General features: G+C 45.1%; 1 protein-coding gene across 1 annotated transcript in view; it reads left to right on the top strand.

Annotated features, from left to right (window-relative positions):
• SLC12A4 (solute carrier family 12 member 4) overlaps positions 1-22,205 on the top strand; it is a 94,955-nt gene that overhangs the window by 68,256 nt on the left and 4,494 nt on the right. Inside the window, exons 13-22 of the mRNA XM_063141425.1 lie at positions 883-1,001; positions 3,750-3,848; positions 5,196-5,315; positions 6,317-6,421; positions 8,143-8,311; positions 12,723-12,918; positions 14,703-14,872; positions 18,081-18,212; positions 18,417-18,524; positions 20,569-20,753. Of these exons, the coding sequence (XP_062997495.1) occupies positions 883-1,001; positions 3,750-3,848; positions 5,196-5,315; positions 6,317-6,421; positions 8,143-8,311; positions 12,723-12,918; positions 14,703-14,872; positions 18,081-18,212; positions 18,417-18,524; positions 20,569-20,753 (1,403 nt within the window). The remainder of the gene's footprint in view (positions 1-882; positions 1,002-3,749; positions 3,849-5,195; positions 5,316-6,316; positions 6,422-8,142; positions 8,312-12,722; positions 12,919-14,702; positions 14,873-18,080; positions 18,213-18,416; positions 18,525-20,568; positions 20,754-22,205) is intronic.

Raw genomic sequence — 22,205 nt, 5'->3', positions numbered from 1 at the left:
AACGGCGGACAGGGCTCCTGTATCTTTAACAGTTGTATTGAAAAGGGAATTTCAGCAGGTGTCATTTGTATATATGGAGATCCTGGTTAAATTTCCTCTTCATCACAACATTTCAAGCTGCAGGTGCCCTGCCTTTTTTAAAATCTGGTCACTCTAGTATAGCTCCTGCACTTTAACTTTTGTGATGAAGAGGGAATTCCACCAGGTGCTGCATGCATACAAATGACACCTGCTGAAATCCCCTTTGCTATGCAACTGTTAAAGATACAGGAGCCCTGTCCTCCTTTTCATAGGGTCACCCTAGATTAATGACATTTCTGTACCACCCAACAGCCGAAGCTCTCCGGTGGGGGTCAGGGGAGTTTGCAACAATTAAAACCACAAAACACATAAAATACATTATAAAAAAAATAAAAGTTTAGAACTACAGTATAAAAGAAAAGTAGGGAGCAGAATAAAACCTAGCGGCCATGCAGAGATTTAAAACACAAAAGCCAATTTAGAAGAACTGGACTAAAAGACTGAAACGCCTGGGAAAATAAAAAGGTTTTCACTTGGCACCGGAAAGAGCACAGTTTGGACTACATACAGAACGGTGGGAAATGTGGCACAAAACGCAGTGCGTGGCTCCTTGTATGGCTCAAGTCCTTTTCGGGCATTCAGCTTTACTTACGACATCTGTGTGTAAGTCAGGAGGTCAGAGATGCCCCACAATGCCTGCCTCTCTGCCTCTTTCATCCTGCACGAGGGCAGGCCCTTAAAGGGCAGCAGTTTCTGCTATTTCCCACCACCCATTTTAGCTGTTTCCTTAAACTCCGCTCAGCGGTTAACCATGACATGATGCAACGCAGGCTGATTCTGCTCCTCAATCTCCTTTTGCAGGTGTTTGGGCACGGGAAGGCCAATGGCGAGCCCACGTGGGCTCTTCTGTTAACCGCGCTGATTGCAGAACTCGGCATCCTGATCGCCTCCCTTGACATGGTGGCCCCGATCCTTTCTATGTGAGTGTTCGGAATGTTACTGTCTTAAGAACTGTGGGTTTTGTAATGTTAGGGTGACCATGTGAAAAGGAGGACAGGGCTCCTGTATCTTTAACAGTGGCATAGAAAAGGGAATTTCATCAGGTGTCATTTGTATATATGGAGAACCTGGTGAAATTCCCTCTTCATCACAACAGTTAAAACTATACTGCAGCTATACTGCAGCTAAACTGACCAGATTTAAAAGAGGGCAGGGCACTTGCAAATCTGGTCACAGTTTAGCTGCAGTATAGCTCCTGCAGCTTTAACTGTTGTGATGAAGAGGACATTTCACCAGGTGCGACGTGCATACAAACGACACCTGCTGAAATTCCCTTTTCTATGCCACTGTTAAAGATACAGGAGCCCTGTCCTCCTTTCAAAGCACATCCGTGGTATTCAGACTTTGTACCCCCAGGGAGCCCTTTCCACTAGAGTTGAGCTGAACATTTGAAAGCATGGCCCAAATTTAGTGTGTGTATGTGGTGGTGGGGTGTCCACCAAAGAAAGATTAAACAGTGTCACCCTCTTTTTCACGTGTGGCAGGGGGCGGGTGGCTTACCATGATGCCACACTATCAACTAGCATAGTTCTGGAGGCATTCTGGGAAATTAAAAATGGCAGCTGGCCACAGAGCCACAGGAGTACCAGGGAGTTTTATGCTTCCTTCCCATTGCTCTGAAACATGCCCACCCACCCCCAAAAAAAAGCGGAATTCCCCATCTGTACCAACAGGGCTGTGAAATGGGCGTGAGGGGATTTCACCTCAACACTACTTTTCGCACTGATTTGTCTGCCAAGGAAACTCAGTACACTGCAGAGGATTCTGGGAAATGCTCCAGAGCACACACAACACTGTCCTGTGGCAGTGAACTACAGGGGAAGATCAGTAACGGTGGACTAGCTTCTTTCAGGGAAACTTGTCCAACTTGCCCCAATGAAATTCTGAAGAAACTCAGGGTTACACAGCTTGAGAAACCACAAACGGTTGCTACATAAGCAGGATGGCAGCTGTACATTTTCTGTGCTTTTGTAGAAAGTGAGCTTTCAGCACTGCCTAGTGCTGGTTAAACAAAGAGTTTTGGCCGTGTTCACAGGTAGGAGACAGCAAATGCTGCAGCGGCAGTCTTTGAACCAAATTTGACATGATGTTGCTCAGTCCAGCGTTTTTGTCCCTCCTCGCGAGTAACCGGGCATGCGGCGCGGAGCTCCTCGGGAGCTCAGTGCCCGGTGGGGGTGGGGGGAGCAGGAGTTTCTTTAAAAAAAAATCCAACAGCAACACTTTTGCGCATGAGCACTCCTGTGCTCATTTCCAGGGGGAAAAGTGGTGCACAAGTGGTCCTCTTCTTCCTGGGATGTCGCTCACCGTGTGTACAGTGAGGGGGAGAATCTCACAATCATCATATCGCAAGATTATTCCCCTCCATGCCTCGCGCCTAGCCATGCCCCTGTGTCTGTGTGTATTATTTAATATTGATTGATTTATTATATTTAGCTGGTGAATAACCAATGTTCTCTGGGCATATTGCAAACAGATTCAAAAGACTAAAATGCCATACAAACAGTAAAAATGTAAAATGCAATGCAAATATTTTAAAGAATAAAATACAATGCAACGTAACAAAGAGCCCAGTAATTGATGATAATAAAAAAAGCCATCAAAATCTAGAACTAGGTCTCTAAAATGCCTGGGAGAAGAGAGGTTTGCCTGGCGCCCAAAAGATAAGAACGTAGGCATCAGGAAAACCTCTTTGGGGAGTTTGTTCCACAAGTGGGGTGTCACCACTGAGGAGGCCCTGTCTCTTGTAGCCACTCATCTAGCTTCCTTCAGTGGGGGCACCTGGACGAGGGCCTCTGAACATGGCCTAAGAGTCCAAGCAGATGCATGCATGAGGAGACGTTCCTTTAGGTACTCCGGTCCCAAGCTGTTTAGGGCTTTAAGGGTCAACTCCAACACTTTGCATTGGAAACGGCCCAGAAGCCAGTGCAGCTGGTGAAGCCCTGGTGGCACTGCATGATCATATCAGCCAGTCCCAGTCAGTAGCCAAGCAGCCCTCTTTTGAGCTAACTGAAATTTCCAAACTGTCATCAAGTGTAGCCCAATATACAACACTTTGTAGTAATCCAACCAGGTGGTTTTGGGAGCACGGACAACTATCACCAAGCTATCTCTGTCCAGATGGCTTTGCAGCTGGTATATCAACCATTCCCATTCCTTTGTACTGTTCCCGTTCTCCAAAGAACAAAAGCATAACTTGAACCTTGGTGTGTGTGCGCGCATGCGCATTTGTGCATGTGAGAGAGACTTGTTCAAGGCCACCCAGAGAACTCCATACCCTACTGGAGATTTGAGCCTGTCTATACCCTCATCCAAACCCTAACGTCTGTTTATCCTGCAGATTTATGTCAGCGTTACATCACTAAGTGTCACCACTTCTCCCCCCAGAGAATCTTGGGAATTGTAGTTTGGTGAAAGGGCTGACAATTCTGTGATGAAGATGTCTCCCCCTGCCTCCCCAATCCATTAAATTAATTACAATTTAAATCAATTTGAGCCTGTGCTGTAGATCTAACCCCCCTTCCATGAGCCATTTCCTCACAGTAGCTCTCCTTCCTTGACTTCGGATTGTGAGTTCCGATCTCTATGGGCCTTGCCCTGATTCCTGCAAATGTCCACCGGCGAATGATGTTTCTCCTTCTTTTTCTCCTCCCCTCGCACCCCAAAACTAGGTTTTTCTTGATGTGCTACCTGTTTGTCAACTTGGCCTGTGCCGTGCAAACACTCCTAAGAACACCAAACTGGCGACCCAGGTTTAAGTACTACCACTGGTAAGTTTTTTTAAAAGAATAAATAAGTGAGGAGCTGCTTTAAAACTGCGGCAAGTGGGCTATTTCTGGCCCTTGGATGCTGCCTGCACGGCCTGCCACGGCTGCTCAGCACTGTCCCAACCACCCTCTTCCCCAGTGCTATCGGGCTATAACTTGCCAAACAGTTGAGTCGTGTTAGGAGACTAATGCAGTTGAGAAAAAGAGTGTGTGAAGAGAGTGCATCTCTGCTTGCCTGCTTTCACGGTCCCTTGAGCTCCCAATTGCTCAGCAAAGAGACGCCTGTGGTTCTGGGAACGAGGGTGTGTGGGGATGATTCTCTTCATGCACCCTCTTTCCCAGCATCAGCAGGCTGTCGGGAGCCCGATCCTGCCAGGCAGAAAAGTCATCTGGGTAGAGTCATCCCCACACACCTTAACATAAGAGAAGCCCTGCTGGATCTGACCAAGGGTCCATCTAGTCCAGCATTCTGTTCACACAGTGGACAACCAGCTGCCCACAGGAGACCCACAAGCAGGGCATGAGTGCAACAGCACTCTCCCACCCATGTTCCCCAGCAACTGGTGTACCTTCCTCCTCCTCCTCCTCCTAGCAATCTGGAACGATATCGCAAGAGCTGGGGGGAGGCTTTCATCTCACCCCCATCCCAGCGATCTTGCTCATAATTGATGGGGTTAGATTGAGTCTATTGTCTTGCGCTCCATGCAGTGATCTGGATTGGAATGTGTATGAGGGAAGAGGGGGATTGAGAGCATGTGTGCACATCCCCAGTGAGCCCGTCAACACCTCATGTGGCCTCCAGGATGAAAAGGTTGCCCAACCCTGCCTTAAATCTTGTCCACATGATCATTGGTTGCCTAATGGTCAAGGAAGGGCCAGAGGAATCGGAGGCTAAGGGGCCGTTGATGCAACATGCTAACCCACACTCACTGTGTTCAGACAACACATTAACCCACCCTGCGGAAAATGTGCTGCATTCAGACAACACACTAACCTACAGTTCAACCAACAACCCACAGTTCAAGTTAACCCATACTCAGCCACTGAGTGTGGGTTACAATGAACAGCCCCCCAAATTGTTAGAAAAGGGGCTGTTAGCCTTTCATGCCTCTCCAGCCTGATTGATAGAAGCACGTCCGTTGCATGATGATGTCTGTATCATCGGGTCAATGTCCTGCCTGTGTGAATGAGCCACCTCAGGCAAGGATTTCTATATCCTCTCTGACAAAATACTTCCTGCAGGAATCTGTTCACACATTCATCAAGCATTAAGCCCCCAAGGAATGTTCCTCGTGCACATGTGAAACCAGTCCTAAGTATGTGGTGACATTTGAGTTTTGTTTCCTCCAGGGCCTTGTCCTTTTTAGGGATGAGTATCTGCCTTGCACTGATGTTCATCTCCTCCTGGTATTACGCGTTAGTGGCAATGGTCATCGCAGGCATGATTTATAAGTACATTGAATATCAAGGGTAAGTCACTTCCAATTAAAATAACCTGGTGTTGTGGGGCATGGAATGCAGAAATGTCATTTTAAGAGTAACTTCCCTGGATCTTCCCAAGGAATTTTGGAGAAGAGACAATTAAGAAGTGGTACAGTAGCCATCTTCAAATAATTTAAGGGCTCTCATACCGATGGCAGAGCAGATTCGTCTTCTGTTGCTCCAACAGTTGGACCTAAACCAATGAGTTCAAATTGGAAGAACTTCCTGACATGTTCAACGGTGGAACAGACAGCCTCAGGAGGTAGAGGATTCTTCATTAGAGATCTTTAAGCTGAGCCTGGATGGCCACCAATCAGTGATGCGGTAGAATGGATCTCTTGCATTGGCAGGGAGTTGATCTAGATGACCTCTGAGGTCCCTTCCCACTCTGAGATTCTAAACTTAAGGCTCTCATTTAATCGCAACAAGAGAGGGCCTTCTCTGTGGTGCCCCCCAGTTCCGGAATGATCTCCCTGACAAGGCCTGCCTGGTGCCAACATAGTTATCTTTTTGGTACCAGGTTAAAACTGCCTCTTCTCTCAGCCATTCGGCAGCATTCAATGAGTTTTAAATTAGGTCTTGGATCATCTTTGGCTGATGGTTTAACAAATTGTTTTGTTGTCTGCATGGACGTATGTAAATGTCTTTCCCTTTGTACTTTGTATAATGTGTTTCAATGGTTTATAACTTTTCTGAACTGCCCAGAGAGCTTGGGCTATGGGGCGGTATAGAAATGTAAGACATGAAATGAAACGAATCACTGAATTGTTTACTTTGGAAGCGCATCAGCCACTGAATACTCTGGAAGTATCTGATGATGTTGCTTGAATGGGGAGAACTTCTGGGAACTTTACTGTTCTTCCAAAGGAAGAGTGGGATATGTACTGGATAAAGTATCAAGCCATAGAAGCCCGTTTGTATTACGCAGCATTAAATCATCTAACTAAATGTGCCCTAAACTGGCCCTGTTTTGAAATTCTGCTTTTCAGGGCAGAGAAGGAGTGGGGTGATGGAATCCGGGGTCTGTCATTAAGCGCCGCCCGATACGCTTTGCTGAGACTGGAGGAAGGGCCCCCCCACACCAAGAACTGGAGGTGACTTATTTTACGTCAGTTTACGAAACGGAGACTTGTTTTCTCAGACACCGTGTGTGCATGGAAAAGCTGAAAGGATACTGAATTTGCAAACACTTTGATGCAGGTCTCCTTAAATGCTTTAAAATCATGGACGGGAGAGGGAATTCTGTTGAGACGCTTCTTCAAAATACAAACCAAGCTGGGAGGTTGAGTATTGATGTGGTTGGGAAGTGGGCTTAGGGCGACCAGAACGAATGTGGTGTAGTGGCTAGAGTGTTACTCGGGAGTTCCAGGTTCGAGTCCGCAGTCAGCCATGAAAACCCACTGGGTGACTTTGAGCCAGGCACAAACTCTCAGCCCAACCCTACCTCACAGGGTTGTTGTTATTGTGAGCATAAAATGGACAGGAAGAGGGTTATGTACACCACCTTGGGTTCCTTAAGGAAAAAGGCAGGATATAAATGCAATCAATCAATGGCCCTGTTCAGACGACACCTTAAACCTGAGAGAGCACCTTTTCTCAGTTGGACTCGATGGCCTTGTAGGCCCCTTCCAACTCTGCTATTCTATGATTCCCCTATCAACCTGCCTGGTCACTGAGGTAATCCAAGAGCATACTCCTGGTGGTTCCACATAGACTTACCTTCCAATTGGAGTCCACCAGGGGAAGGGCCTTCAGCGTGGTGGCCCCCCTCCTATGGAATTCCCTGCCTCTGGAGGTCAGGCAGGCGCCAACTTTGTATCCCTTTTGGCGCCTCCTGAAACCATTGTTGTTCCAGGAAGCCTTCCCTTGATGACCAGCCATGGTCAACTTTGCATTTTGCTTCTTTTAAAAATATATAGAACCTGGATCTCCCGACTCCCAGTCCAACACCTTAGCCACTACACAACACTGGCTCTAATTATTCTGTTTGAATAGAATAACGCTGAATAGCTGTGTGCACGCACACAGACAACACGCTAACCCACATTCAGTGATTAAATGTAGGCTATTGTTGAACTGTGGGTTGTTTGTTGAAACCTGGGTTAGCCTGTTGTCTGAACATCTGCAGGGTTGCTTGTTAACCCTGTAGATTATTTTCTTGAAGAAGCCGCCTTGAGAACCCATGGTTTATTGTTGGGTTGTTCAGGGTCGTTAACCAGCCACACTGCATGCTTAACAAGCCACCCTGCGGACGTCCAGAACAACATGCTATCAAACCATTCAGAAACCCAACGACAACTCTCACGCAACCACTGAGCGTGGGTCACTATGTTGCCTGAATGGCCCCACGAATACACACATACAAATACTGACCTTTTAAGGTCCAGAGGGTAGGGTTTTGGGATATAAAAACAAAACCTTCAATCTGTTTGTGTTTGATTTTGCTGTGTTCATGCAGATGTTGCTTATTTTGAGTAAAATAATGCTGGTTAGCTACATACACATACCCCACACACGTACACAGGCCTTTAAGGTCCAGAGGGTAGTTTTGGGACACAAAAACTGGACCTTCAACCTGCTTGCATTGAATTTAGTTGTGAACAACTGCCTGCGTGAACCGAATCCTGATGAGCTGGGCTCCCAATGAAAGCCAATTGAAAACATGAAAGTCAGTTGGTGAAAAGAATTCTCCAAGACTTCCAGAGCAGATTCTAAAGCCGTCAAATATACCTTAGAGCTGCTTAATATTCACACTGATGATTGTCAAAGGGAGCTCGGTCCAGCTGCCAAATGCCTCCTTTTTCTCTCTCTTCAGGCCACAGCTGCTGGTGCTTCTGAAACTGGATGAAGATTTGCATGTGAAATACCCGCGGCTGCTGACGTTCGCTTCCCAGCTGAAAGCTGGCAAAGGGTTGACCATCATCGGGACGGCGATACAAGGCAACTTTTTGGAGAGTTACGGAGAAGCCCAGGCTGCTGAACAGGTTGGTGTGGCGGGAGCGAGATGTGAAGTTTTCTGTTTGATGGAGCATTTGGCAAAAGAACTGGCAAAAGACTTTCTAAGGAGCAGAACCAAGTTGCTTGAGGCCTCCATCCAAAAGGGCTTTCTGACACACAAACAAATCCCATTCTAATCAATAAGGCGCTTTCGGAGATGTTCTCAAGAGTTTCAGTTGAACTAAAGACTACACAACAAACAAGTGCAACATTTATTGGTTTGTTCAAGCATTTAGCAGAGGCTCTGTGTCTCTCTCACTAAATAAAATACAATTAAAACTCCTGCTCATGGTTTCTGTGCATCACATGTGTAGGCCCTGCATTTGCATGGAGCCCCTTTTTGGAAACCTTTATTGCTGAGGAATCTTTGGCCAGAATCCTCCCCCACCATCTGATTAAAAACATAAGAAGGGCCATGCTGGATCAGACCGAGGGTCCATCTAGTCCAGCACTCTGTTCATACAGTGGCCAACCAGCTGTTGACCAGGGACCAACAAAGCAGGACATGATGCAACAGCACCCTCCTGCCCATGTTCCCCAGCAACTGGTGCACACAGGCTTACTGCCTCGGATACTGGAGGTAGCTTATAGCCACCAGGGCTAGTAGCCCTTGATAGCCTTCTCCTCTAGGAATTTATCCAACTTCCTTTTAAAGCCATCCAAAGTGGTGGCCATCTTGTGATAGTGAATTCCATCATTTAACTATGCGCTGTGTGAAGAAGTCCTTCCTTTTATCTGTCCTGAATCTCCTCCGAATCAGCTTCATGGGATATGACCCCATCAGGTTCTAGTTTTATGAGAGAAGGAGAAAACTCTCTCCCTATCCACATTGCGCATGACAATAGCAGATTCCAACCAATTCCCTGAGGTTTCTTTCGACAGCCATTGTGGTAGCAGTGGGGGAGAAATAGCCTCTTTTAAAAGCAACAAGTGTGTGGGCGGGGGGGGGGGGTTGCTGCTGAAATTTGACAGTAGGAAAGGGGCCTCCTTTTGTGTGATAAATTAGCCTGTTTGCCACCGCGCGAATTTCGGCAGCAAACCAATACTTTGGGCTATTCTCACTAGCCCACGGCAGGGTGATGCAAAAAAGGCTGTGGGGGGGGGAGCGTGTTGCCCACCCATAATTTACATCCTCGTTGCAAAGTCCTGATCTTGATCTTTAAAGCCCTTTACGACTTGGGGTCTTTGTTCATCGGAGGCCTTTCTCCAGCATGGCGCGGATTGAGAGACTAGCTCTGGTGCCGTTAAAAATGATTAAAACCTTTAATAGTTCTTGTCTGCGTCTGGAATGCTCGACGTTTCAGATTAGAAATACTCCTTCAGGAGCTGACGGTGGAAGCCTTATTCTTATTTATTTGTTTATTTATTTATTTAGAATATTTATATACCGCTCCCCATTGAAAAATGTAGTAGTGGTGTACAAAATAAAATGAAAATAAAAACAGAATAAAACAGTTAAAACAAAATTTAAAAGAAGCAAAAACAGAGATTCAAGGCTGCATATTAAGGAAAGGCTTCTTGGAATAAAGATGTTTTCAGGAGGTGCCTAAAGGAGTAAAAGGTTGGTGCCTGCCTGACCTCCAGAGGCAGGGAATTCCACAGGAGGGGGGCCACCACGCTGAAGGCTCTTCCCCTGGTGGATTCCAATCGGAGGATGGATCTATGTGGAACCACCAGGAGCAGGCCCTCGGATGACCTCAGTGACCGGGCAGGTTGGTAAGGGAGAAGACGCTCTTATATTCTTATATTTTGAATATTCTCTGGAGCCCTTTTCTCTTCTGTGGGTTCTGCTGAACTGCCTCTAATCAAAGAGTTCTGGCTCGTAGCTGCAAGTCCCCAAATGTTAGGGGGCCTCCCTGGCGCCTACTTTGAAGTCATTTTAGTAGTGTGGAGACCTTTGTATTTTCACAGGCCGTTTAATTCAAATTAACCTGCTTTGTTTTGACTGGTGGGGGATTTTGTGTGTGTGCATGTGTTCATATTTATGCTACTCTTATAGTATTTGAGTGTATTTTTGTATGGGTTTTTTTTTAAAAAAATAATCTATTGTATTTTTGAATTTTTTAAGCCGCCTTGGGAGTCTAATTGATGAAAAGTGGGGAATGAATCCCCATAATAAATAAAAAAATATATAAATTGCATAAATCATTCAGGTTGGGCACATTTTGCCCCATTTCTGTTATTTGGCAAAATTCATACTGCATAAATTTATATTTATATTCTTTTGTATTGCATAATTTATCCCAATTATACTGGTTATGTGTTGGGAATGGACATTGGTTCCTCCTGCTCCCATGTCAGCAGGCATGACCCCTGCACTTCCTCTGCAGCCATAAGGACTAGAAACCTGGCTTTTTAAAAAAATAAATTAAAAAAAATAGAACGCAAGGCAGTAGTAGTAGTTTATTGTTGTAACCACAAGTCATAACACAGTATATCAAACATACACCTAGAAATAATAAAACATATATGCTTCATGCATAAAGCAACAGTTCATTGCTAAAATACAAGTAAAATAATAAAATCCTAAATATCTAACTGTGGTTATGGCTATAATGAAGGCAATCCAGGTACTATGACTAATCCTAGACAGCAGTTTAGCAAAATGTCTTACGGGATTAGTAGATACGGTTCTCATTCTAATTTTAAGATGGCCGTTGGTAGCTGACATAGGGAGGTGTAGCTGCTAGAGCAGATAATGAATACGTTCTGCTTCAGAGCCCATGAATTTAGCAACTATCTGGCCCAGTGTTTTACCTCTAGCTGATAAAATTTAACATGAAGTTTTAACATATCAGTAGTATTAACTTTTATGCATTTGTGGCCCTTTTAATGTAAATTCTTAGTGTCTTTTGTTTTAATTCCTTGTATTAAAATGAACTTTTACATAGTTGTGGGCACCTTCTAATGAAAACCTTTTTAGTATCTTTTTGTATTCTACTTCTTTGCATTGTAGAGTTTTTGTGTGCTTACCCGTATTGTATCTGTAAAGTTGATATGACCATGATGGTTGAAACAACAAATAAACAAACAATACTAAAAGGCATCCTCTGCCTTTTAATACTGCATCTTCCCAAGAGGAACTTTATTTGAAAGTCTTTTTATGCCTCTCCTTGGCTCAAAAGCCTCCCAAAGTGGTTTAAATATCATCAGTTAAACAAGACAGCCCCTACCTAAAATATTTACCAAAAAAAAAAAAAAAAAAAGGACACAACACACAAGGAAAAGTAATGAGGAGGGAAGAGAAGGAAAAAGTCTTTCAGCAGGGCTGCTTTTCCCTCTCTTTTCCTGCACTGCAGCCTACTAGAATTAAGTTTACCAGTCATCTGTACGCTGAGAAAAGTGACATTATGCTGGATATCTGCTTTTCTCATATAACAATTAAAGGAAGAAGGAGCTTGCTATAATAATAAAAAACGCTGGGATGGTGGTGGTAAGCAGTGAAGAAAATTAATCAAATGCTCTTAGATTCTGCAAGGATATTCATGCTTCCTTTTTAGTAGCCCGTTGAGCTAGCTGAGGCCAGTCTTTTGAATTCTGAATCTGGAAAGCATTTTCAGTTGAACTAGAAAGGCTATGCTCATTCATGCCTTTAAGAGTTTGCACTGTGTCGATCACAACGGTCCTATAACAGGAGAAACTGCATTCTCTGAACTTACTTTTCTGTTGTGCAGCTATCAAAGGAGTCAGCAGCTGAAAAATATTGCAACCGATGTAAGAGGCACCATGCCCTAAACTTCTAGAGGGTGGGTGCTGCTACATAGGAGGTGGCAGGGCCTTCTCTGTAGTGGCACCCACCCTCTGGAAAACCCTCCCTTTTGAGGTTCGGGAGGCGGAAAATGTAACATGCTTCAAATGCCTCCTGAAAACGTATCTTTTTAAACAAGCTTTCTGTGGGCTATAACTTATTCTGGTTTTATATGACATTTTTAAAGTTTTAAATCTTAATGTTTGTATACCATCTTTTTAATTGTTAACTGCCTGGAGAGCCTCGGCTGTTGGGCAGTACAAATGTTTAAAAATAAATAAATAAATCAACTTATTATTCCACGCAGTCTTTTTAACATTTCAGGGCACCCCCTGGTCTTTGTTAATGTTATGAGCATAGCACACACAGTTGATTAGCCTGTACGTTTCTGTCTTTATTCTGCATTCTGTGCATGATAAATGTAGCCTCCTCTGGCTAAGCTATTGTTGCCAAAATAGATGGTAATTTATTTTCCAAAAATCCATTTGTTGGGAGTCTCTGCACTAACCATCCCTGTTGGGAACAAAATGAATCAAAAGCTTGCAAATGGAGAAGTCTTTCTGCATTTTTAAATGTTTTTAGTATTATTGGCCCACAAGGGTTGACTTCTCTAAGTGGAGACAACTTGATCCCATTGGTTTGTCTTCCAGACCATCAAGAACATGATTGAAATCGAGAAGGTGAAAGGATTTTGCCAAGTCGTCGTCGCTAATAAAGTCCGAGATGGCATCGCTCACTTGATACAGTCGTGCGGATTGGGGGGCATGAAACATAACACTGTGGTGCTGGGCTGGCCGTACGGCTGGAGGCAGAGTGAAGATCCAAGAGCCTGGAAGACATTTATAGGCAAGTTCTAAGGATGTGGGTCAGCATCCTTGCTTGTACACTTGACACATGCTGTAAACACGATTCTTTATACTGGAAAGGTGGATGTAGGGCAGGGCTGCATATTGCCAACAACACAAGGCTGCCGCTGAAAACAGCAGCCCTGTGTTGATTCATCCTTTTTCCTCTGTAACATCATAGAATCATAGAATAGCAGAGTTGGAAGGGGCGTACAAGGCCATCGAGTCCAACCCCCTGCTCAATGCAGGAATCCACCCTAAAGCATCCCTGACAGATGGTTGTCCAGCTGCCTCTTGAAGGCCTCTAGTGTGGGAGAGCCCACCACCTCCCTAGGTAACTAATTCCATTGTCGTACTGCTCTAACAGTCAGGAAGTTTTTCCTGATGTACTGCTGGAATCTGGCTTCCTTTAACTTGAGCCCATTATTCCATGTCCTGCGCTCTGGGAGGATCGAGAAGAGATCCTGGCCCTCCTCTGTGTGACAACCTTTTAAGTATTTGAAGAGTGCTACCATGTCTCCCCTCAATGTTCTCTTCTCCAGTCTAAACATGCCCAGTTCTTTCAGTCTCTCTTCATAGGGCTTTGTTTCCAGACCCCTGATCATCCTGGTTGCCCTCCTCTGAACACGCTCCAACTTGTCTGCATCCTTCTTGAAGTGTGGAGCCCAGAACTGAACGCAATACTCTAGATGAGGCCTAAGCAGGGCCGAATAGAGAGGAACCAGTACCTCCCGTGATTTGGAAGCTATACTTCTATTAATGCAGCCCAAAATAGCATTTGCTTTTTTTGCAGCCTCATCACACTGTTGGCTCATATTCAGCTTGCGATCTACAACAATTCCAAGATCCTTCTCATTTGTAGTATTGCTGAGATGTGAACTTATCCTATATTATTATATCATATTGATGTACTTCTCCATTCCCCCACTCTGCATCATCATGAATGATCATGAATGATCATGAATCATCATGCAGTGCCAGGGCCATGGAACCATGTGTAAGAACAATACTGAGATACTGTGTGCATTGAATTAAGCCTTACAGAGGGGGACGTTTGTGTTTGCCCTCAAACATTTGTTCCTTTGCATGAAACATACGATAACTTATAGGTGAGATTTTTAAAGTACAGTTTCAGGATCATGAAAAGCTGCCATATATCGAGTCAGACTATTAATCCCCCTCTAGCACAGTGTTGTCTGTGCTGCTAATCACCTGCTCTTCAGGGTCTCAGACAGGGTCTTTCCCAACGTTACCTGAAGATCTGGGACTTTCTGTATGCAATGCATCTGATCTCCAACTGAGCTACGTCTCCTCCCTGATTAAGAGCATTGCCCGTGTGAAATAGGTTAAATCAGGAGTGGGCAAACTTGTGGCTCTCCAAATGTTGGAAATGAACACCCATCATCCCTCACCATTGGCCAGAGCTGATGGGTGTTGCGATCCAACAACCTTTAGATGGCCACAGGTTGCCCACCCCAGCGTTCATCATCTTTTGATTACTTGAGTTAAACACTAGTTGAATGTGGTCCAGAATGTTGGGAGTGGGGCTGGAAAAAACCGTGATTCTTCCTCTCTCTGTCTCTCGGCTGTTTGCTACGGTTCATAGCCACTCTCTGCTATATAGGTTTGGTGCCCACCCCGGCCCCCAGTTTCAGTCATCTTCAAGTAATCCCAAACTATCAGGGATCCTATATTAGCCATGACTACATCATGATGCCGTGTAGCCAGATTTCAGATTTCACGCTTTGCTGAATATGCAATGCCTTTCTTCTTTTTTGCCCCCAGACACTGTGCGTTGCACAACTGCAGCCCACCTCGCCTTGCTAGTGCCCAAAAATGTGTCCTTCTATCCTGGCAACCACGAGCGTTACAACGAAGGGAACATCGACATCTGGTGGATTGTGCATGATGGAGGCATGTTGATGCTGCTTCCTTTCCTACTCAGACAGCATAAAGTAAGAGTGCCAGGAGCTAGCTAGATGGGCCGTCCCCACTGCTTGCATGCGTTAATCTATGGCATGGAACACTAGCTTATTATCGTGTATTTATCACATTGATTGATTGACTCAGGCAGAATCAATCTACAAGCTTTTAAAAAACCCATACGCTTTCTAAAAGAATATTTAAGGAGCTCAAAAAATATAGCATTGGATTGCTTTTCTTCTTTTTTTTATATATATTTTTATTATTGAAACAACAAACACAAATCAAAATCACTTAATACAAAGACATTATAATACCTTACTATCATATATTCGATGTTAACCTATTAAACATAATATAATAAACATAACAGTGCTCCCCCCACCTCGGGATCTCATTCTTGTTTCCAAAAACTCATAGTTTCATCTGTTGGTGGAACCCCCCTTCCTTTAGAAAATACAAACTCCAGGAACTTTTTCCATATACTCTCAAAATCATTCGTTTTTACTATGCCTCTTTTCATTTTTATATTACATGTCAATTTATCGTTTATAGCAATGTCCCACACTTCTTTATACCATTCTTCAATACAATAATCTCCTGTAATTTTCCAATTCCTAGTTACTATCAACCTCGCAGTTGTCAGCAGGTTCGTTATCAATTCTTTCATTTCTTTATTACATTTAAGATCATCATGCAGTGAGAGTAATGCAATCCTTGGTGTAACTTCTACTTTAAATCCCACAATCTGTTCAATCTCATAAAACACCATCTTCCATAACTTTTGCACATGTATACAATCCCACCACATATGTAAATACGTTCCCTTTTCACCACAACCCCTGCATTGGATTGCTTTAAGAACATGAGAGACCTGCTGGATCAGACCACAGGTCCATCTAGTCCAGCACTCCATTCACTCCAACCAGCTGTCGACCAGGAACCCATAAGCAGGACATGGGTGCGATAGCATCCTACTGCCCATGCTCCCCAGCAACTGGTCTGTATTGGCTTACTGCCTCTGATACTGGGGGCTAGAGAAATCCCTGAAAGAGAATATCAGAAGTGCCCTGATGCTGGAGCAGACCAAGGGTCTATCCAGTCCAGCACTCTGTTCACACAGTGGCCAACCAGCCATTGGCTAAGGATGAACAAGCAGGACATGGTGCAACAGCACCCTCCCACCCATGTTCCCCAGCAACTGGTGCACACAGGCTTACTGCCTCTAATACTTGAGAGAGCACACAACCATTGGGAGGAAGCTGTTGCTCTTGTGTTCTGCTTGCGAGTTTCCCATGGGTGAGCCGGTTGGACTAGATCGACCCTTGGTCTGATCCAGCAGGGCTCTTCTTACGTTATTGTAGTAGTAGTTGTAACTTCATTGTTTGGAGCTATAGGCTGCCACAATATACATGAAAACAAAAAAGGCCAAGAAAACAGTACAGCCACTTATTTACATATACATGCCTACATGGAATCATAGAATAGTAGAGTTGGAAGGGGCCTATAAGGCCATTGAGTCCAACCCCCTGCTCAATGCAGGAATCCACCCTAAAGCATACTTGACAGATGGCTGTCCAGCTGCCTCTTGAAGGCCTCTAGTGTGGGATAGCCCACAACCTCCCTAGGTAAGTGGTTCCATTGTCGTACTGCTCTAACAATCAGGACATTTTTCCTGATGTCCAGCCGGAATCTGCCTTCCTTTAACTTGAGCCCATTATTCCATGTCCTGCACTCTGGGAGGATCGAGTGTGGGAGAGCCCACAACCTCCCTAGGTAAATGGTTCCATTGTCACACTGCTCTAACAGTCAGGAGGGTTTTCCCGATGTCCAGCCAAAATCTGGCTTCCTGTAGCTTGAGCCCGTTATTCCGTGTCCTGCACTCTGGGAGGATCGAGAAGAGATCCTGGCCCTCCTCTGTGTGACAGCCTTTCAAGTATTTGAAGAATATTGAACAGAAACATCTCCCCACCCCCTGCCAAGCCCGTTGAGATTTGGCACCTATTTTCCTGTCTGCCAAGGCAAATTTTGCTACCTGAGCAGTAAATAAAACATCAATGCTAGATAGAAGAGAGCATATCTGCTCTGAGAGGGGTCTGTTTGACAGGAACCAGAGAATAATAGCAAGCAATCCATGCCTAGGATGGAATAAAATATAGCAAAAATCAATTCAAAGCGAATAGCGACAGCAGAAGAGTAGAACCAGCACAGCGCTCAGAGAGTAATCTCAGCAGCAGTAACTGAAATTAGGTTAACTCAAAGCAGCTGGCGCTCTGCTCTGATTGGCAGAGCCAGTACACAGGCAAATGTTGACACCTATCAGATTTTGAATTCTTTGCGTTACCTCGCCCTCTTTTAGTATTTTGAGAAGTGGAGGCATTCTCAAATTCTGGAGTCACCCCATGAAGCACATTGATCGGAGATTCAGGACAGAGTGAAAGGAAGGACTTCTTCACACGGCACCTAGTCAAACTATGGAATTCACTACTACAAGGTGTAGCGATGGCCACCACTTTGGGTGGCTTTAAAGGTGGGGGGGATGGCTAAATTCCTGGAGGAGAAGGCTATCAATGGCTACTAGCCCTCAAGCTATGTACTACCTCCTGTATCAGAGGCACTATGCCTATGTACACCAGTTGCTGGGGAACATGGGTGGGAGGGTGCTGTTGCACACATGTCCTGCTTGTGGGTCTTCTGTCAACAGCTGTTTGGCCACTGTGTGAACAGAGTGCTGGACTAGATGGACTCTTGGTCTGATTCAGCAGGGCTCTTCTTATGTTCTTATTCACACTAATATACATACACACACATGCCTAGATAGACTCCCATGTACCCACGCACCCATGCACACACATGGACAAAATATGTCAGATATATTTAACTTAATATGCAGAAAAGTTAAAATAAACCTTTTAAAAATGGTTTGTGCTGCATTGTACATCTATCACAGGGATCAGCTACTGCAGGAGGTTCAGATACACTCCATAGGGTCCTGAAAAATAACTTCTTTTTAAAGTTCATAGTCTCCGTAGTGCTACCTAATGCTAAAAGGGACAAATTTAGCTTGCAAACACGCTTAATTTGCCTTTTGTACCACTATGAATGCCTTCTTTTTAAAAAAATTAACACACGCAGCCTCCCAATTCAGGGGGTACTAAGGACTGCCAACTCCTGCTCACCCAGGCATCGTAGGGAGGTTTGAAATAATTGAGAAGGCAAACTTACATTTTTCCTCCACAGGTTTGGCGAAAGTGCAAAATGCGAATTTTCACCGTAGCCCAGATGGATGACAACAGCATCCAAATGAAGAAAGACTTGGCAACCTTCCTCTACCACCTCCGGATAGAGGCTGAAGTAGAAGTGGTGGAAATGGTAATGATCTGTATCTTGTTTTGGACTAGACAAAGATTTGGGATAGTCTTCCCTCGTGGACTACAGCTTCTGTCACCCTCAACCAGCATGATGGGTCTTGTAGTACAATGTATCTGGAGGCCACCATGTTGAGGAAGGCTGATTTGCAGAAGTCCGTGTTGGTCTTTGTGTGTTGGTCTTCCAAGACGGTCTTGTTTTCTCTAGCAAAACAGTGACATTTCGGCGTACACTTATGAGCGGACTCTGATGATGGAGCAGAGATCCCAGATGCTGAGGCAGATGAGATTGACCAAAACGGAAAGAGAAAGAGAGGTACGTTGGCTCTAGGCCATTGCAGAGATGAGTTGCTTTGAATCAGGATTTTATTTTATTTTATTTATTTATTTATTTATTTACAATATTTGTATACCACTCCATATCTAAAATAGATTCCACAGCAGAGCACATAGGAATGAAACCGGGGGGAGGGGGGGAGAGAGAGAAATAAGATTAAATACAGCAAATTAAAACTGTTCCAAATTCAAACAAAGGATCAATAAAAACAGTGGCTGGTCAGTTGAGGAAAGCTTCCTGCAACAGAGTTGTTTTCAGGAGGCACCGGAAGTGCCGTAGTATATTGGCACCTGCCTGACCTCCAGGGGCAGGGAGCTCCAAAGAGAAGGGGCCACCACACTCAAGGCTCTTCTCTTGGTGGACTCCAGACGGCACAAAGGTCCATGTGGCACATCCAGGAGCATGACCTTACTGGGCAGGTTGGTAAGGGAGAAGGTGCTCTCTCAGGTATCCTGGTCCCAAGTTGTTTTGGGCTTTAGGTTATGATGGAAATGCTAGTAAATTTGCTCTGTTCCTAGTCAATGGGTTGGATCTAGTTATGATGCTTAGAGTTGAATCATTGATTTCAGTAGGTCCCTTCTAAGCAGGACTAGGGATAGATCCAACAAAGCAATTAATCATCCCTAAAAGCTGCATCTAAGGTTGTCTTTATAAATGGGCAGAGACCTGTTCTGCCATTTGGTCTCTTAGTTGCCTTGTTCACAAAGTTCATTGAAGCACTATTCTGGGAAATGGCCATTTCTAATTTGAGGATCAGTTCCAAGGAACACGATTTAACAAAATCAACACAAAAAAGTAAAGGTAGCTCCATGGCATATAACGCAACATTTCAAAATCTGTGTTAGGGTAGTAGCTTTATGAGGCCGGCCAAAACACCACAAAATAGTAAGCAGGCTTCAAGGTTGGGCAGAATTCTTCATCAGGCTAAACGTTAAACAAAGTTGCAGGGAAGGGTGAGACGAAGAAAGCGGCCTGATGTTGAAGCCGTGAGTTTGCGTTTAGTGACAGTCAGAAGATGGGAATGTGGGGAGGATGTAGCAGACTAATTAGTGTGCTGTTATGGCTGGATTACAAGCCTCGTGTGGCGCAGAGCGGTAAAGCAGCAGTTTCTGCAGCTGAAACTCTCCCCATGGCCTGAGTTTGATCCCAGAGGAAGCTGGTTTCAGGCAGCCGGCTCGGGTCGACTCAGCCTTCCATCCTCCCGAGGTCGGTAAAATGAGTACCCAGTTAGCTGGGGGAAAGGTAATAACGGCCAGGGAAGGCAACGGCAAACCACCCCGCTATAAGGCCTGCCAAGAAAACGTCAGCGAAAGCTGGCGTCCCTCCAAGAGTCAGTAATGACTCAGTGCTTCCATGAGAGGTTCCTTTCCTTTTTCCTATGCCTGGATCAGACCCGGTGTTTGGGCAAATTACAGGCAGTCCAAAAGGTGAAGCAAGAAAGCTTTCAAATGGTCAAGCGCAAAGTGTCGGATCAGGCTAAGAGCAGGAGTGGTCAAGATACAAGCAAAGGCCAAAAGCACAATTAAGCAGCCAGATACAGTATTCCAGTTCCAGAGGCAGTGGGCGGGAGGGTGCTGTTGCATCGTGTCCTGCTTGCGGGTCTTAGGACTGCAGTGAGCTATTAATGTATGTGGCATTTCATGGCCACAGACAGCGGAGGCTGGTGGCTCTGATTTTGGTGGGACTGGTTCCATGTTAGTCAAAACCAGCCAAGACTCTAAAGGAGCCATTCAGGTTGCAGAATCCATTTTGGGGCTAGGGTTCAGCCCCGTGGATAGTTCCTCTAAAGTTCTGGCTGGTTCTGACTGAAACCCAGAATGGAATCAGACTACCGAAATTGGCCGCAGCACAGCTCAAAATATGGGAAGGAAGGTAAAGAGTCCTTAATGAAATCACAAGCCTCATCCCCTGAGTTCCTCTTAATGTTAGCCAAATCATGTCCCCTCCATAGCCTTCAAAGAACAGAAGTTAAGAAAGACGCCACAAATAATAAAAGTGCCAGGCCCGAACTGTGTTCTTTCAGGCCCAGCTGGTGAAGGACAGACATTCGATCATCAGGTTAGAGAGCCTCTACTCTGATGAGGAAGACGAGGGGGAAGCCGTGCCAGAAAAGATCCAGATGACGTGGACGAAGGACAAGTACGACTCCGAGAAACGGATCCGGAACAGCGCCATGGAGAACTTCAGAGAGCTCATCAGTATTAAACCGTAAGCACCAAAGAGTGTCCTTCGCGTTTTTCAAGGGTTTGGGGGCTAAACTAAAAAATCCTACCCTTCTTTTCATATATACCACGTGTGAGTATCCCGTGGCACACTGGCCACATATGGGTTAACCACATGCAGTCTATATGGAGGCTTTCAGTGTTGTGCCCAAGCTGCCAGGGCCAGATTTTCCCCACTTCACCCCGAATCGTGCTCCCACTCAACTGTTCAAAGGACTAGGAAAGAGCACAGTTGCCTTGGTGGGGTGGGGGCAGTGTGTGTGAATGGCCTTACTCATGCGCTATAAATCACATTCTCCCATCATCCACAGCTGAGCAGAAGGGTAGTGGGAGGAGGATTTGGGGGAGGTGGGGAAAAACTAATTCAGTATATGCATGGGCCACACTGAAAACCCTCTTCGGTGCTTAAAACTCCGAGGTTTACTGAAGTACAACAAAGGTTTTTTGCGGGATGGGTGGGGTGGACACAAGGTAGGAAAAAACCCAAAACAGCCATAGGAGGATTGAGTATGCTCAGTGCCAACAGAATGCGGATGGGCTTTTGGGGAAGTGAAACAAAAATTGGAGGTGTGGGGGAAGAAAGAATGGAGTGGACTTCTGAACATGCTGCAACATTTTGCTGCAGGTCTCACTCGTATTACCGATTTTTTTATTATTTATTGTTGTTGTTGTTTGGAGAATCTTCATGTTAACTTTTATCGTTACGGTTTCTTTCCATGCTGCCAGCGAATGGGAGAATCTGTAAGTTTAATCGTCTTTAACCGTATTTAATAATCGTACCGTATCTTCCCTTCTTACGCCCATCTAGATTGGAGGGTGGCAGTTTCGTGCATTTAAACAATAGCTTCAACCAAACAGAAAAAGAAGTCTGGGGTTTGGTGTCTGATTTTCACAGTTAAGAAAAAGAGGGTGCAAGGAGGGGGCATGGAGAAACCTTCCCCCACCCCTGGGCCAGCTTCTCACTCCCAAGTGTTTTTCTCTTCAGCCAAAGAAGTGACTTCAGCAGGGGCAGGGAGTATTTGGAGAGAGGGGTGGTATGGATGAAGGTGTTCCACTGCCCCTTTTCCATACTTCTATTGTGTTAAAAGTCAGACACACACACACACACACACACACCACTTTTTTGTGTTTCGAACCCTGTTTGTCCCTATGAAGGAAAGGCCAAAGGTTTCAGGTTCAGCCTCTGCCATCTCCAGGTGGGGCTAAGAAAAGATTCCTGTGTGAAAACCTTCGGGCAACCCTGCTAGTCAGGACAGAATGGACCAGGGATCCCCAACGTTTTTGGAGCTGTGGGCACGTTTGGGGATTTGAGAAACTGCTGTGGGCGCCACCACTTCCATGGAGGATGTGGCCAATCACGTAATGGCTGCCACCGAGGGCGGGAGCTGACTGGTCAAGATGTGGTAGTGGAAAGAGAAATCGTGAGGGTAGAGGCTGG

The sequence above is a fragment of the Elgaria multicarinata genome, chromosome 14, assembly GCF_023053635.1.
Source record: "Elgaria multicarinata webbii isolate HBS135686 ecotype San Diego chromosome 14, rElgMul1.1.pri, whole genome shotgun sequence".
Lineage (NCBI taxonomy): Eukaryota > Metazoa > Chordata > Lepidosauria > Squamata > Anguidae > Elgaria > Elgaria multicarinata.
The sequence above is the reverse complement of the archived record's forward strand: the minus strand, read 5'-3'. Positions and strand labels throughout refer to the sequence as shown.